Source organism: Carassius gibelio, chromosome B25 (genome assembly GCF_023724105.1).
Source record: "Carassius gibelio isolate Cgi1373 ecotype wild population from Czech Republic chromosome B25, carGib1.2-hapl.c, whole genome shotgun sequence".
Lineage (NCBI taxonomy): Eukaryota > Metazoa > Chordata > Actinopteri > Cypriniformes > Cyprinidae > Carassius > Carassius gibelio.
The window spans coordinates 20,298,566-20,310,618 of NC_068420.1; the positions used below are offsets into that span (position 1 = coordinate 20,298,566).

General features: G+C 39.3%; 1 protein-coding gene across 1 annotated transcript in view; it reads left to right on the plus strand.

The window, feature by feature from the left end:
- Positions 1-12,053, plus strand: part of LOC128013737 (Golgi apparatus protein 1-like) — a 29,219-nt gene that overhangs the window by 13,626 nt on the left and 3,540 nt on the right. The window contains exons 11-25 of the mRNA XM_052596927.1: positions 45-198; positions 2,122-2,259; positions 3,512-3,598; positions 3,748-3,810; positions 3,925-4,038; positions 4,122-4,210; positions 4,870-4,987; positions 6,088-6,180; positions 6,260-6,397; positions 6,482-6,605; positions 9,997-10,139; positions 10,218-10,319; positions 10,397-10,504; positions 10,582-10,702; positions 10,778-10,884. Coding sequence (XP_052452887.1) covers positions 45-198; positions 2,122-2,259; positions 3,512-3,598; positions 3,748-3,810; positions 3,925-4,038; positions 4,122-4,210; positions 4,870-4,987; positions 6,088-6,180; positions 6,260-6,397; positions 6,482-6,605; positions 9,997-10,139; positions 10,218-10,319; positions 10,397-10,504; positions 10,582-10,702; positions 10,778-10,884 — 1,699 coding nt within the window. The remainder of the gene's footprint in view (positions 1-44; positions 199-2,121; positions 2,260-3,511; positions 3,599-3,747; positions 3,811-3,924; positions 4,039-4,121; positions 4,211-4,869; positions 4,988-6,087; positions 6,181-6,259; positions 6,398-6,481; positions 6,606-9,996; positions 10,140-10,217; positions 10,320-10,396; positions 10,505-10,581; positions 10,703-10,777; positions 10,885-12,053) is intronic.

Here is a 12,053-nt window from a genome sequence, read left to right on the forward strand (position 1 = left end):
AATGTGAGTGGATGTTCAACCTCTCCCTGTGGTTCTGGTTACAGACTGGACCCTATCCTGTACCAGAAGTGTCAGAGCGACGCGGCCCGCATCTGTCACGCTCACGGCTGGAACGAGACCAGCGAGTTCATGCCTCCCGGAGCCGTTTTCTCCTGTCTGTACCGGCACGCTTACCGCTCCGAGATGCAGGGACGACAGGTACGACTGATGCTCTTACTCCACACTTTCACCTCTGTGCTGTGAGTTATCAGAAAAAACTATAGTTTATCTGAGGCTTCTGTAGGGTTCATCCCAATCTTCTGAAGGGAGTCTGAATCGAAGTATCCTCTGATTCCTTAAAGAGGGGATCTCACAAACCTGTCAAAAACACAACAAACTGCATTTCACCTCAGAAACGAGAGGAAACATCTTTTATTTATCTCTCAAACAGATTATTCTGGGTTTTTGTTTTAGTTTTTTACTATTAACATTTTATGCATGGTTAAAACATTTTTATGCAAAATAAGCAACCTCCCTCAATTGTCATTACCATAATTCACTAATAAAATAATATATTAATTCACAAGTCAAATCATATATATTTTAGTATTTAGTAGTAGTTAACTAGTATGTATTTGTTCTTATTTGTCTTGCATTTTTTTATATAAACAGCATAAATTAATGTCACAGTGCAGAAAATCTTAATGGTCTCAAAATGGAGTTCAAGCAAAGCGCATTTATATATATATATATATATATATATATATATATATATATATATATATATTAGGGCTGTCAAATGATTAAATTTTTTTATCAAATTAATCAGAATTTTCAGTGGATTCATCAGGATTAATCACTATTTGCAATTACACCTGAATCCTAACCATTTTTTTCTGAAATGCATAACAAAAGATAAATAACAGGACACAGATACATAATTTTCATGTATTGATTCATCAATATGTGGTTCTTTTTTTCTGAATTTCAAAAGTTTAACATTTACTTAATCAAATTTACCTGAGCACTATATCAAACCATGCCATCAGATAGTGTAAGAGTTTTAGGTGAACCAGTGGTTAAATATGGCCACATATCTATGAAATTCTGCATTGAGAAACTCAAAAGAATGAACTCAGAAACACAAACATGCGCCCTCTGCACTCTGGGCACTCTTGTTTTTGGGAGGTGTTCATTTGCTCTGCCACAATACTTTAGGATCAATATTTTCACGTTTTGAAGGCTTCAAGTGCCAGTAAAAACAAGTAAAAATGCATATGCTTTTCCAAACAGCTGTAATTTTCGCTGCATTGCGTGTAGGCGTTCTGCGCATGGGCAGTGTGAAACACAGGACGCTATAACAGGAAGAAGCTCCAGCTTATCAACTACCAAAGTCGTCTCTGTTTATCGAGCGTGGCATGAATGTATTTGAGAGTAACTGGGGTAAAACCTTAAGCTTCTTCGGTGTTTTCGTCGCGGTGCTCGCCGCTGTTTTTTACTATCTTGAGAATTCAGAGATCCACGAGACTTTCCTGACCTGAATAATTTATCACACTGCGCATGCGTGAAATGCGTAAAAAAATTTGACGTAATTAACGACAAACAACTAATTAACGTCGTTAACGCGCTATTTTTGACAGCCCTAATATATATATATATATATATATATATATATATATATATGTATGTGTGTGTGTGTGTGTGTGTGTGTTCTATATCTTGGCTGTTTTTGTTGTGAAATACGACTCCGTTATGTTCCTGACAGGTCTGGTGATGCTCAATGTAGGAGTAAATGTGATTAAACTACAAATGCATGTTCTCAGCAAATTAGCAGGAACCAATCGAGCTGAAATCACATTGAATCATGCTGTGGGCTTTAAATGAGTGGTGACTGACGAGAAATGATCTCAAACGATGTGGGTGTTTTTTTACGGTCTAATCTAAAAATAGACATTCTTGTGTAACTTTTGTGGTAATGGTGTCATATTTCCTGACACCCGTCAAGCACGTACACACATCTCTGTTTGCAGAAGGATCCAGAACTGTGTGTGTGCACGTGTCTGATTGATTGTGTCCGTGTGTGCGTGTGTGTGTGTGTGTGTGTGTGCGTGTGTGTGCTAATGCATCTGGGTCGATCTGTAGTTATCTCAGGACTGTAAGACGGAGGTTCAGAGGATCCTCCACCAGAGGGCTCTGGATGTGAGACTGGATCCATCTCTACAGAAGCCATGCATGACAGACCTGGGGAAGTGGTGCAGTGAGAAGACTGAACCTGGAAAGGTCAGGAGATCAGATCACACTCTCCATTCGGTTACATGCAATTCAAAATACATTGAATTATTTTTAAATACAATTTTAAATTAACATTTTTTTTTTGATTAAAAAATTGTCTGGTTTTGTTTTTTGTTCATTTGAGGTTTACAGACTTTGCAGCCTTGTTCCTAAATGTACCAATTAATGACTTGATTGTGTTGTTTTTTTCCTATGACCTAGGGGTCCTAAGGGTTAATATAGTAAAACTAAAACCTTAAAAAAAAAATTAATAAAATAAACTTGAATTGGAAAAAAAAACAATTAAATGTTTGAAAAACTTTTTTTTTTTTTAGATAATTTCTCGTTTTATTTAGTCTAACTTTGTGTACTAAACTAAAACCGAAATTAAAAAAATAATATTGTAGAACATTAAAAAATAAAACAGTGGGGGGAAGAATACAATTAATTAAATTAAAAATATAAAATTATGTAAAATTCATATAAATTATATAAAAATATATAAAATAAAAAGTTATATTTCCAGATAATAAAAACGAATAGGATCTCGCTGATAGTAAAATAAGAGTCTGTCACCGTATACAGTGACTTTGGTAGTAAGTAACGCTTCATATCCTAAATTAAGCTGTCACACAACAGAGACTGTTGTACTTATTGAACCTGCATTTCCACTAATTACCAAAAAACTATTAGTTTCGTGAGTTTGTTTCTGAAAATAACTCCAGTAACAGGATTGAATGGTTGTGATTGGTGAATGCCGTCAACATTGCAAGATTTGAAAGATTTTCTACCGAATTGGTCTTTTTTGTTTCCCTGGTTCAGGAAGAATCCAGTGATCCAGTGACAATCTTAAGAAATGCTAGGAATGTAATGAGGGAAATCATGTGGTAACAGGATTGAGCACAACATGGGTGACGGGGCTAACCATAACCACAGTCATCTTTAATAATGCTAATTATTTTAAAAGTTTTTAATTAAATTGTCTGTATGTTTGTCTTAAACGTAAGGTTTTAATAATAAATGTTGTATTTTCGTTAATTATTTAATTGTCGGACACCGTTAAGAAGGTCAGCTCTGAAATAGGACTATTGTCCGTGGTTAATTTTATGTTAGATAATGATTTCGCAAACATGAGATGCTTTACAAAAAGTCTTGGCACACCAACAAATGCTTGATATGAAATGTTTGATTTTGGTAAGGAGTTCTCAGTGATGCATTGCTCTGTGTTGTGTGTGTGTGTGTGTGTGTGTTTGTCTGTCAGGAACTGGAGTGCTTGCAGTATCATTTAGATGATCTGGTCCCCAGCTGCAGGGATGTGGTGGGAAACCTCACAGAATTGGAGTCCGAAGTAGGAAAATAAAAGCTTTCGTGATATCTACAGCAGTTTGCCTCTGAAATTAAAAAGCCACAGTGTCTATGTTTGGGTGCTATTGTTCTCTGCTGGACGTGAGACGTCTGGCTGGGTTTGGACTGATTTTGGTGCGTCTGGTTTTCCAGGACATTCAGATCGAGACCTTGTTGATTCGAGCCTGCGAGCCTGTGATCCATTCCTACTGTCACGTAAGTTGCGAATCATCTTTTCCTAACCTTAAGCTATATGATAAATACAGGAAGTAGCTTGTTTTCTGTTCTTTCTTCACCCGTGCTCTCTGTTTGCCTGTGTTTGTCTCGTAGGATTTGGCTGATAATCAGTTCGACACGGGGGACCTGATGGAGTGCCTCGTTGCCAATAAGCACCAGAAGGAAACGAACGAGAGATGTGCTGTTGGAGTCACACGCTTCCAGCTGGTACGTCTGACGAATACACTCGCGCTTTTTCTACTGTTACTACTCTTCTGTCTCAAGCATGCGTTTCTCCTCCTCGTCCTCAGATCCAGATGAAGGACTTTCGCTTCTCGTACAAGTTCAAGATGGCGTGCAAGGAGGATGTGCTCAAACTGTGCCCCAACATCAAAAAGAAGTGAGCGCAACTCCAAGCAAACATTGCATTTTACGTTATAATTAGAGTTGAGCGCTATTTATCCTTAAGAAATATATCGTAAACGTTGTTTTAACGACATACTCTGAGTATGTCTGATTATATTCACAAAAATGACCAAAATTATGTCTTGAAAGTCCAAAAGCGTTCACGGCACGATGAATACATATAACTCCAGTTGTGGTTGTTGTATTTATAAGATACGATGTAGTTAAGCAATAGAGTGTGGTTTTCCCTGTTATCAGCACACGAGCATGATCGCATATGTTGTATTCATTTTATACAGCAGTTCAACAAACAAGAAGTTAATATTGAGTGAGTTACGTTTCGCTGGTGAAAATAGTTCAAATCAAAGCTGGAACTGAACGTTTAATTCCTAAATGAGTCAACGAATTCATCCATTCTTTAAGACAGTCGCTTTGTTTCTAAATGAATCGTCCGTTTTGAATGAGTCGTTTGAATGAATGATTCTATGAATCACTTAAGACATGGACTCGTCGCCACCTACTGGCTGTTTAAGTGTCATATGTTTATTTATCTATGACTGGCCTAAACGTGTGAGATTAGCTATATGTTCGAAAGCTCCTCTAGAGGTGATGTAGAGTATGACGGGAAGGTTTTGATGGTGTGTTTACTCTTAGAGTGGATGTGGTGATCTGTCTGAGTAATACGGTAAGAAACGACAATTTACAGGAAGACAGAGAGCAGCGGGTTTCCATGAAGTGTCGTAAACAGCTCCGAGTGGAACAGGTGCAGATGGTCAGTACTTCAAATCAGTCTAAAGTCTATTAGGGCCCTATGAAATCAGTTTTATTTTTTTCCAAATTCCATTCTTTCTGTTAATTTTTCTCCACTCCTTTTTCATGGTTAAATTAAATTGTCGAACATGTCTAATATATTAAAATCATGCAGCATATACATTTTCACATCAATTTATTAAAAGTGTAACAAAAATTACATGTTTTGGACCCTATGAAATGTTTTATTTTTTCTTCACCATATGTTTTGTTGTTACCCAATTCTGTTTTAGCATGAAAAACAACTAAATTTATTCATTTTATTTTCCTTAAAATAGACTTGTGAAATGTTTTATTTTTTCTCAGAAATTCTGTTGTTTTTACATTTTTCTGGTTATCAAATGAAGGCATAAAACATTCATTTAATTTATCTTTTAATTATTGACAATAAAGCAAACTTAATTTTTTTTTTGTAATCAAAGGGGATTTACTCTTAAAAATAAAACATGGAAGAAATGTTGTCCAATTAAACCTTAAATAATAATGTTTGTTTCATTTTAAAAGTAGTAAAAGTAGTCTATGTACATTCTGCTGAACAATAATAATAGATTTCTGGCAAATACTTGTCTTTAAATTAAAATTATTTAATTTTGACGGGTTACTGTGAATACCTTTACAGTTCTGTTTATGTGATGATACTAGATTTACTTAAATCAAATGCTCATGAAGTGACTCTCAGAGCAGTTCTGGAGATGTTCTTCATGTGTTTACATCCTAATTTAGTGAGACTACAGACGCTGAACATGCAGGATTCATATTTAAATAGATTTTTCTGGCTGAATATTTACAGATATTAGTCCATATCGTGATTTGATGTGAGTGCAATGACCTACTTTTGATTAATTCATTCAAAATTTTGACAAATTCCATGACATTCTGCGTTTAACTGCAAATTCCATTTTTATGACTGGATTCCGCGATTCCGTCCATGTTTTCTGCATCGCTGAAATCATAGGGCCCTAATCTATTTAAATGAGTCTAAGCATTTGTAGTGTGCTCTGCTATGTTGTGTCTTGTGTCCTGTGATGCTGAGACGTGTGTGTGTGTGTGTGTGTGGTGCAGTCTGAGGACATTCGTCTGGTGCCGGATCTGTACGAGAGCTGTCGGCAGGACATCATGCAGCACTGTCAGAACGTGGTGTTTGGAAACGCTCAGGTAAATTCAGATGAGCCGGCTCTCTGCTCCTCCGTTTAACTGTGAGGATCTGCTCATCTGTGCGTGTGTGCTCGTTCAGGTGATCGAGTGTCTGAAGGAAAACAAGAAGCGGCTGACCCAGCACTGCCATCAGAAAGTCTTCAAACTGCAGGAGACTGAAATGATGGACCCAGAACTCGACTTCCAGCTCATGAGAGTCTGCAAGCAGATGATCAGGGTGCGACACCTCATCCGATACATCTGAAGAGACTCCAGAATTAAATGGTGGCTAGAAATTAATACAATTTTCTTTATTATACAGCGTTTCTGCAGTGAAATCGATTCAAAGAACCTCTTACTGTGTCTCAAACAAAACAAGAACAGCGAACTAATGGATCCAAAGTGCAAACAAATGATTACCAAGAGACAGATCACCCAGAACACAGGTACGAGCACCCCTACATCCTAACAGATACACGCTTGACACGCGCATGCATCCTAACTAGGGCTGGGATAAACGATTCTTTTTTAAACGATTAATCTAGCGATTATTTTTTCAATGCATCGATTAATCTAATGATTAATTTTCTAAGGCCGATTCGATTTCGATTATCTCCCCATTAATTGACTACTAACAATTTATACATGTTGATTTGCATATCTGAATGAAAAAAAAACATGAATTCCTTAACATTGCAATATATGTTTATTGCTCTTAAAATTACAAAATAAAAGACTGACTAAGAATGCATTACTTTGCACCTGTATAGAGATAGCATTCAATAAAACCTTGAAGCTTTGAAAACACAGCTTACTGAAACAAGCTTACTGAACACATAGGGCCTAGCTTACTGAAAAAAGTTCTTGATGTCTAGCATTTAATAAAAAAGGTCACCCAAAATACTTGTTTAGAGCAATTGAAAGAATACAGTAACCAGTGTAAACTTGAGGGCTTTAAGCTAATACAGAGAGTGCTTTTCCAAAAAAAAAAAATAATAATTAACAGTGGGAGCCAGCAGCCTGTCATGGAGAAAAAAAAGAAATCTCAGAATGCTCCACGTGAAACTTTGACGTTCCGCCCTTTTTATCGTTTCTAATGATTTTGGTTAATATGAGAGAGAGCGAGAGAGAGTGAGAGCAAGCTCGTGTAGTTTGAAGACTGTGAGCGCGCGTGAGACTTTGGTGTTTCACCCTTTTTCTATCGTGTTTAATGATTTTGATTAATATGCACGAGGGAGAGAGAGAGCAAGAAGTGCTCGTGTTGTTTGAAGACTGTGAGTGCGCGCTCAGCCGGGGCTCTCTCTCGTACGTGCCCTGTCATTCTACATCACTCACCGATGAAAGGCTTTGACAGCTGCCAAAAAAAAGATAAATGCAGAAAAACCCCTGGATTGGTTGCAGAGTCGGACTCGCAATAGAAGGGTTGTGAGTCTAGGGCCGGCAGAAATTGTGGGTGAGGGGAGTGCATTTACAGTTCTCTCTCCACCCTCAATACCACGACTTAGGTGCTTGAGCAAGGCATTGAACCCCCAACTGCTCCCCGGGCGCCGCAGCATAAATGGCTGCCCACTGCTCCGGGTGTGTGCTCACAGTGTGTGTGTGTGTGTGTGTTCACTGCTCTGTGTGTGCACTTTGGGTCACCATACTTGGCTGAATGTCACGTCCCTTTCACTTGGCATGCCTCCTAACACACACACACATGCATTCTAACACACACACGCGCATGCATCCTAACACACACACAAGCGCATGCAACCTAACGCATACACGCACATGCATCCTAACGCACACACGCACATGCATCCTAACACATACGCGCACATGCATCCTAACGCACACGCACATGCACATACGCATCCTAACATGCATGCATCCTAACGCACACGCGCACATGCAATCTAACGCATACACGCACATGCATCCTAACGCACACGCGCACATGCAATCTAACGCATACACGCACATGCATCCTAACGCACACGCGCACATGCATCCTAACACATACGTGCACATGCATCCTAACGCACACGCACATGCACATACGCATCCTAACATGCATGCATCCTAACACACACGCGCGCATGCATCCTATTCCTAACACACACGCGCATGCATCCTAACGCACACGCGCACATGTATCCTAACACATACGCGCACATGCATCCTAACGCACACGCACATGCACATACGCATCCTAACATGCATGCATCCTAACACATACGCGCGCATGCATCCTATTCCTAACACACACGCGCATGCATCCTAACGCACACGCGCATGCACATACGCATCCTAACATGCATGCATCCTAACACACACGCGCGCATGCATCCTATTCCTAACACACACGCGCATGCATCCTAACACACACACAAGCGCATGCAACCTAACGCATACACGCACATGCATCCTAACGCACACACGCACATGCATCCTAACACATACGCGCACATGCATCCTAACGCACACGCACATGCACATACGCATCCTAACATGCATGCATCCTAAAGCACACGCGCACATGCAATCTAACGCATACACGCACATGCATCCTAACGCACACGCGCACATGCAATCTAACGCATACACGCACATGCATCCTAACGCACACGCGCACATGCATCCTAACACATACGTGCACATGCATCCTAACGCACACGCACATGCACATACGCATCCTAACATGCATGCATCCTAACACACACGCGCGCATGCATCCTATTCCTAACACACGCGCGCATGCATCCTAACACACACGCGCGCATGCATCCTAACGCACACGCGCACATGCATCCTAACACATACGCGCACATGCATCCTAACGCACACGCACATGCACATACGCATCCTAACATGCATGCATCCTAACACACACGCGCGCATGCATCCTATTCCTAACACACACGCGCATGCATCCTAACGCACACGCGCATGCACATATGCATCCTAACATGCATGCATCCTAACACACACGCGCGCATGCATCCTATTCCTAACACACACGCGCATGCATCCTAACACACACGCGCGCATGCATCCTAACGCACACGCGCATGCACATACGCATCCTAACATGCATGCATCCTAACACACACGTGCGCATGCATTCTATTCCTAACACACACGCGCATATATCCATGCATTATTTTCTAGTAAAAAAAAAAATCTACTCTTTCTTAACATCCATTAAATAAATATAAATGAAATAATACAACATAAAAATAATAATTTTGCTGAAATGAGTAACAGAGTTGCAAGTGACAGGATTATAAATTTGACCTAAATTACATGTTCTCTCAGCATGGCCAAACTAGTTTGAGATGAAATGCTGGTTTGTTCATTTCTGTTACAAAAATATAAGATGTCTTGATACTGTTTGAAAACATAGTAATAAACGTTTTCCAGTAACTTTTTTTTTTTTACTACTAATAATGGCTACATCAATATAGCTGAAATAATTTCAGAGATTTTCAAGATGTACGATTTCTGAAATAGGGTTATTGGTTTTGCCTAAATGATGTTTCTCTCAGCAAGAGCTAACCAATTTGAGACTAAATGTTGGTGTGTAGTGATTAATAAACTTATTTACAATAAATTAAAGGGAATTATTAGCATTTTTCTTACAATAACAGGTGTGAATATAAAAATTTAGAAATCGTAATGTCTTCCCACCCCGCTTTAGAAAGAGAGTTGACATCATTTGATTTAACAATTTCTATTTCTGTGCCATAATTTCTATAAAAAGTAATGATGCAAGTGTCCTATTCATGTACACTCCCTGATGAATCAAAAACCTGGTTCCATCACTAAAGTTTGATTCTCTTCCCTCGGTTCAAGACTACCGTCTGAACCCTGTGCTGAGGAAGGCTTGCAAAGCAGACATCCCGAAGTTCTGCCAGAACATTCTGAACAATGCTAAAGACGACAACGAGCTGGAGGGGCAGGTCATCTCCTGCCTCAAACTCAAATACGCAGAACAGGTCCGTAACCCTGATCACTGTGAATGCACATGAGCCTGCACCTTTACTCCATATAAGAGCGTGTGTTTGTGTCTCCAGCGTCTCTCTCCGGACTGCGAGGGCCAGATCAGTGTCATTCTGCAGGAGTCCGCGCTGGACTACAGGCTCAACCCGCAGCTGCAGCTCCAGTGCACTGATGAGGTGACATTCGCTGTCTTAGTATGCTGTACATCAGGATGTTTTGGCCTCAAATGTCCAATAATGGCTGTCTATCCCAGATGGTGCGACTCTGTGAGGAGGAAGCAGCTGTGCAGGAGCAGACGGGTCAAGTTGAGGAGTGTCTGAAACTCAACCTGCTGAAGATCAGCCACGAAGGCTGCAAAAAGGTAAGAGCCGATTGCCGCTGGGAAGCTGCATGGGTCAGTTTCTCACAACTCTTCTGACTGGCTGGTTCCCGCTGTAGGAGGTCCTCAACATACTGAAGGGGGACAAGGAGGACGTCTTTGTGGATCCAGTTCTGCAGACAGCATGCGCCCTGGACATTAAGTACCAGTGTGCTGCGATCCCTCCGGGCCGAGGAAGACGTGAGTAGTTCTGGAAAGGATTTTATGCCATTTTTGTAGACTAGATATTGATTGCTGTACTCTGTGCTTGTGCAGAGGTGTCGTGTCTGATGGAGGCTCTCCAAGATAAGCGTGTGAGACTCCAGCCGCAGTGTAAGAAGAGATTACAGGACCGCATTGACATGTGGAGTTACGCCGCTAAGGTAAACGTTCACCCAATCCCATTCAGAAGCTCAACAGCGTTTTCTTCCTTGTTCTTCCAAAACCTCAGTTGTGATCCATAAAACTAGAGCGATGATTCAAAAAAGTAGTTATGTAGGTGTATGAAAGTAAACAGCGATATTATGCTGCTTTCTGAGTTACCTTGTTTTGGCTAAATTCGAAGGAAGAATCACATTTCAGATCTTAATAAATTTGTTTCAACAAATTTGTTTAAAAAAAACAATTTGCAGAAAAAAGTATTTTGTACTAATCTTACAGAGTTTTCTGCATTTTATGTGTTATGAGTATTTGCACAGTATGGTTTCACAGTTTATTTTGAAATTGTTCATTGTTTGTGTAAGAATGCATGTACAAACATGAATCATATGAAAATTGTTGTATATAATCCCAAGTGACAATAACATAAGTGTGATTCTTACTAATAAATTAAGCAAATACTGCGTTATGCAAATATGTTATTACACGCAATTCAAGTTGGAACAATTTGCGGAAACGCTCATTCATGAAATATTTTAAAAGATATCAGTAAATTTGGATTTATTGTTTTCTGAAGAATTTGCTGCATTTGCTACAAGAAGTTTCTGTATTTGATTTAATATGATAATTTTCATAAATGTTTTTTTAAATTCACATTCAGTATAAGTTTACGTAAGGATAGGTGTATACGCATTTTACAGAGATCTTACAAAAATACTTGACAATTAATACAAGCATGTTTTTACTAACAATTACCCACACCTTGCATTAATTCAATGCATTCAAATTGCACAAGAACCGTTTTTTAAACAATGAGGCATATTCATTAAATAAATATGAAATAATTTGCTCATAAAAGATAAAAAAAAAACACTTTTCCAACTCTCCTGCAGGTTCACAATTGCTTCGTAAACCTCAGATTTGAGTTAAAGGGTTATCTCACCCATAAATGAAAATTAGGCTGCGTTTTACTCACCCTCGAGGCATCCAGTTAACGTTTGTTGTAGTGCATCAGTACAGAAGAAGTGAAATAAAAAGCGCCCTTCCGTTAAAAAATAAAAAAAAAGTGTCTCACACTGCTCCAGGGGTGAATAAAGTCCTCTTTTAGCGAAATATTGAAAAAAATCCATATTCAAAACGTAATAATCACTTTAATCTAGCTTGCGCTCACAGA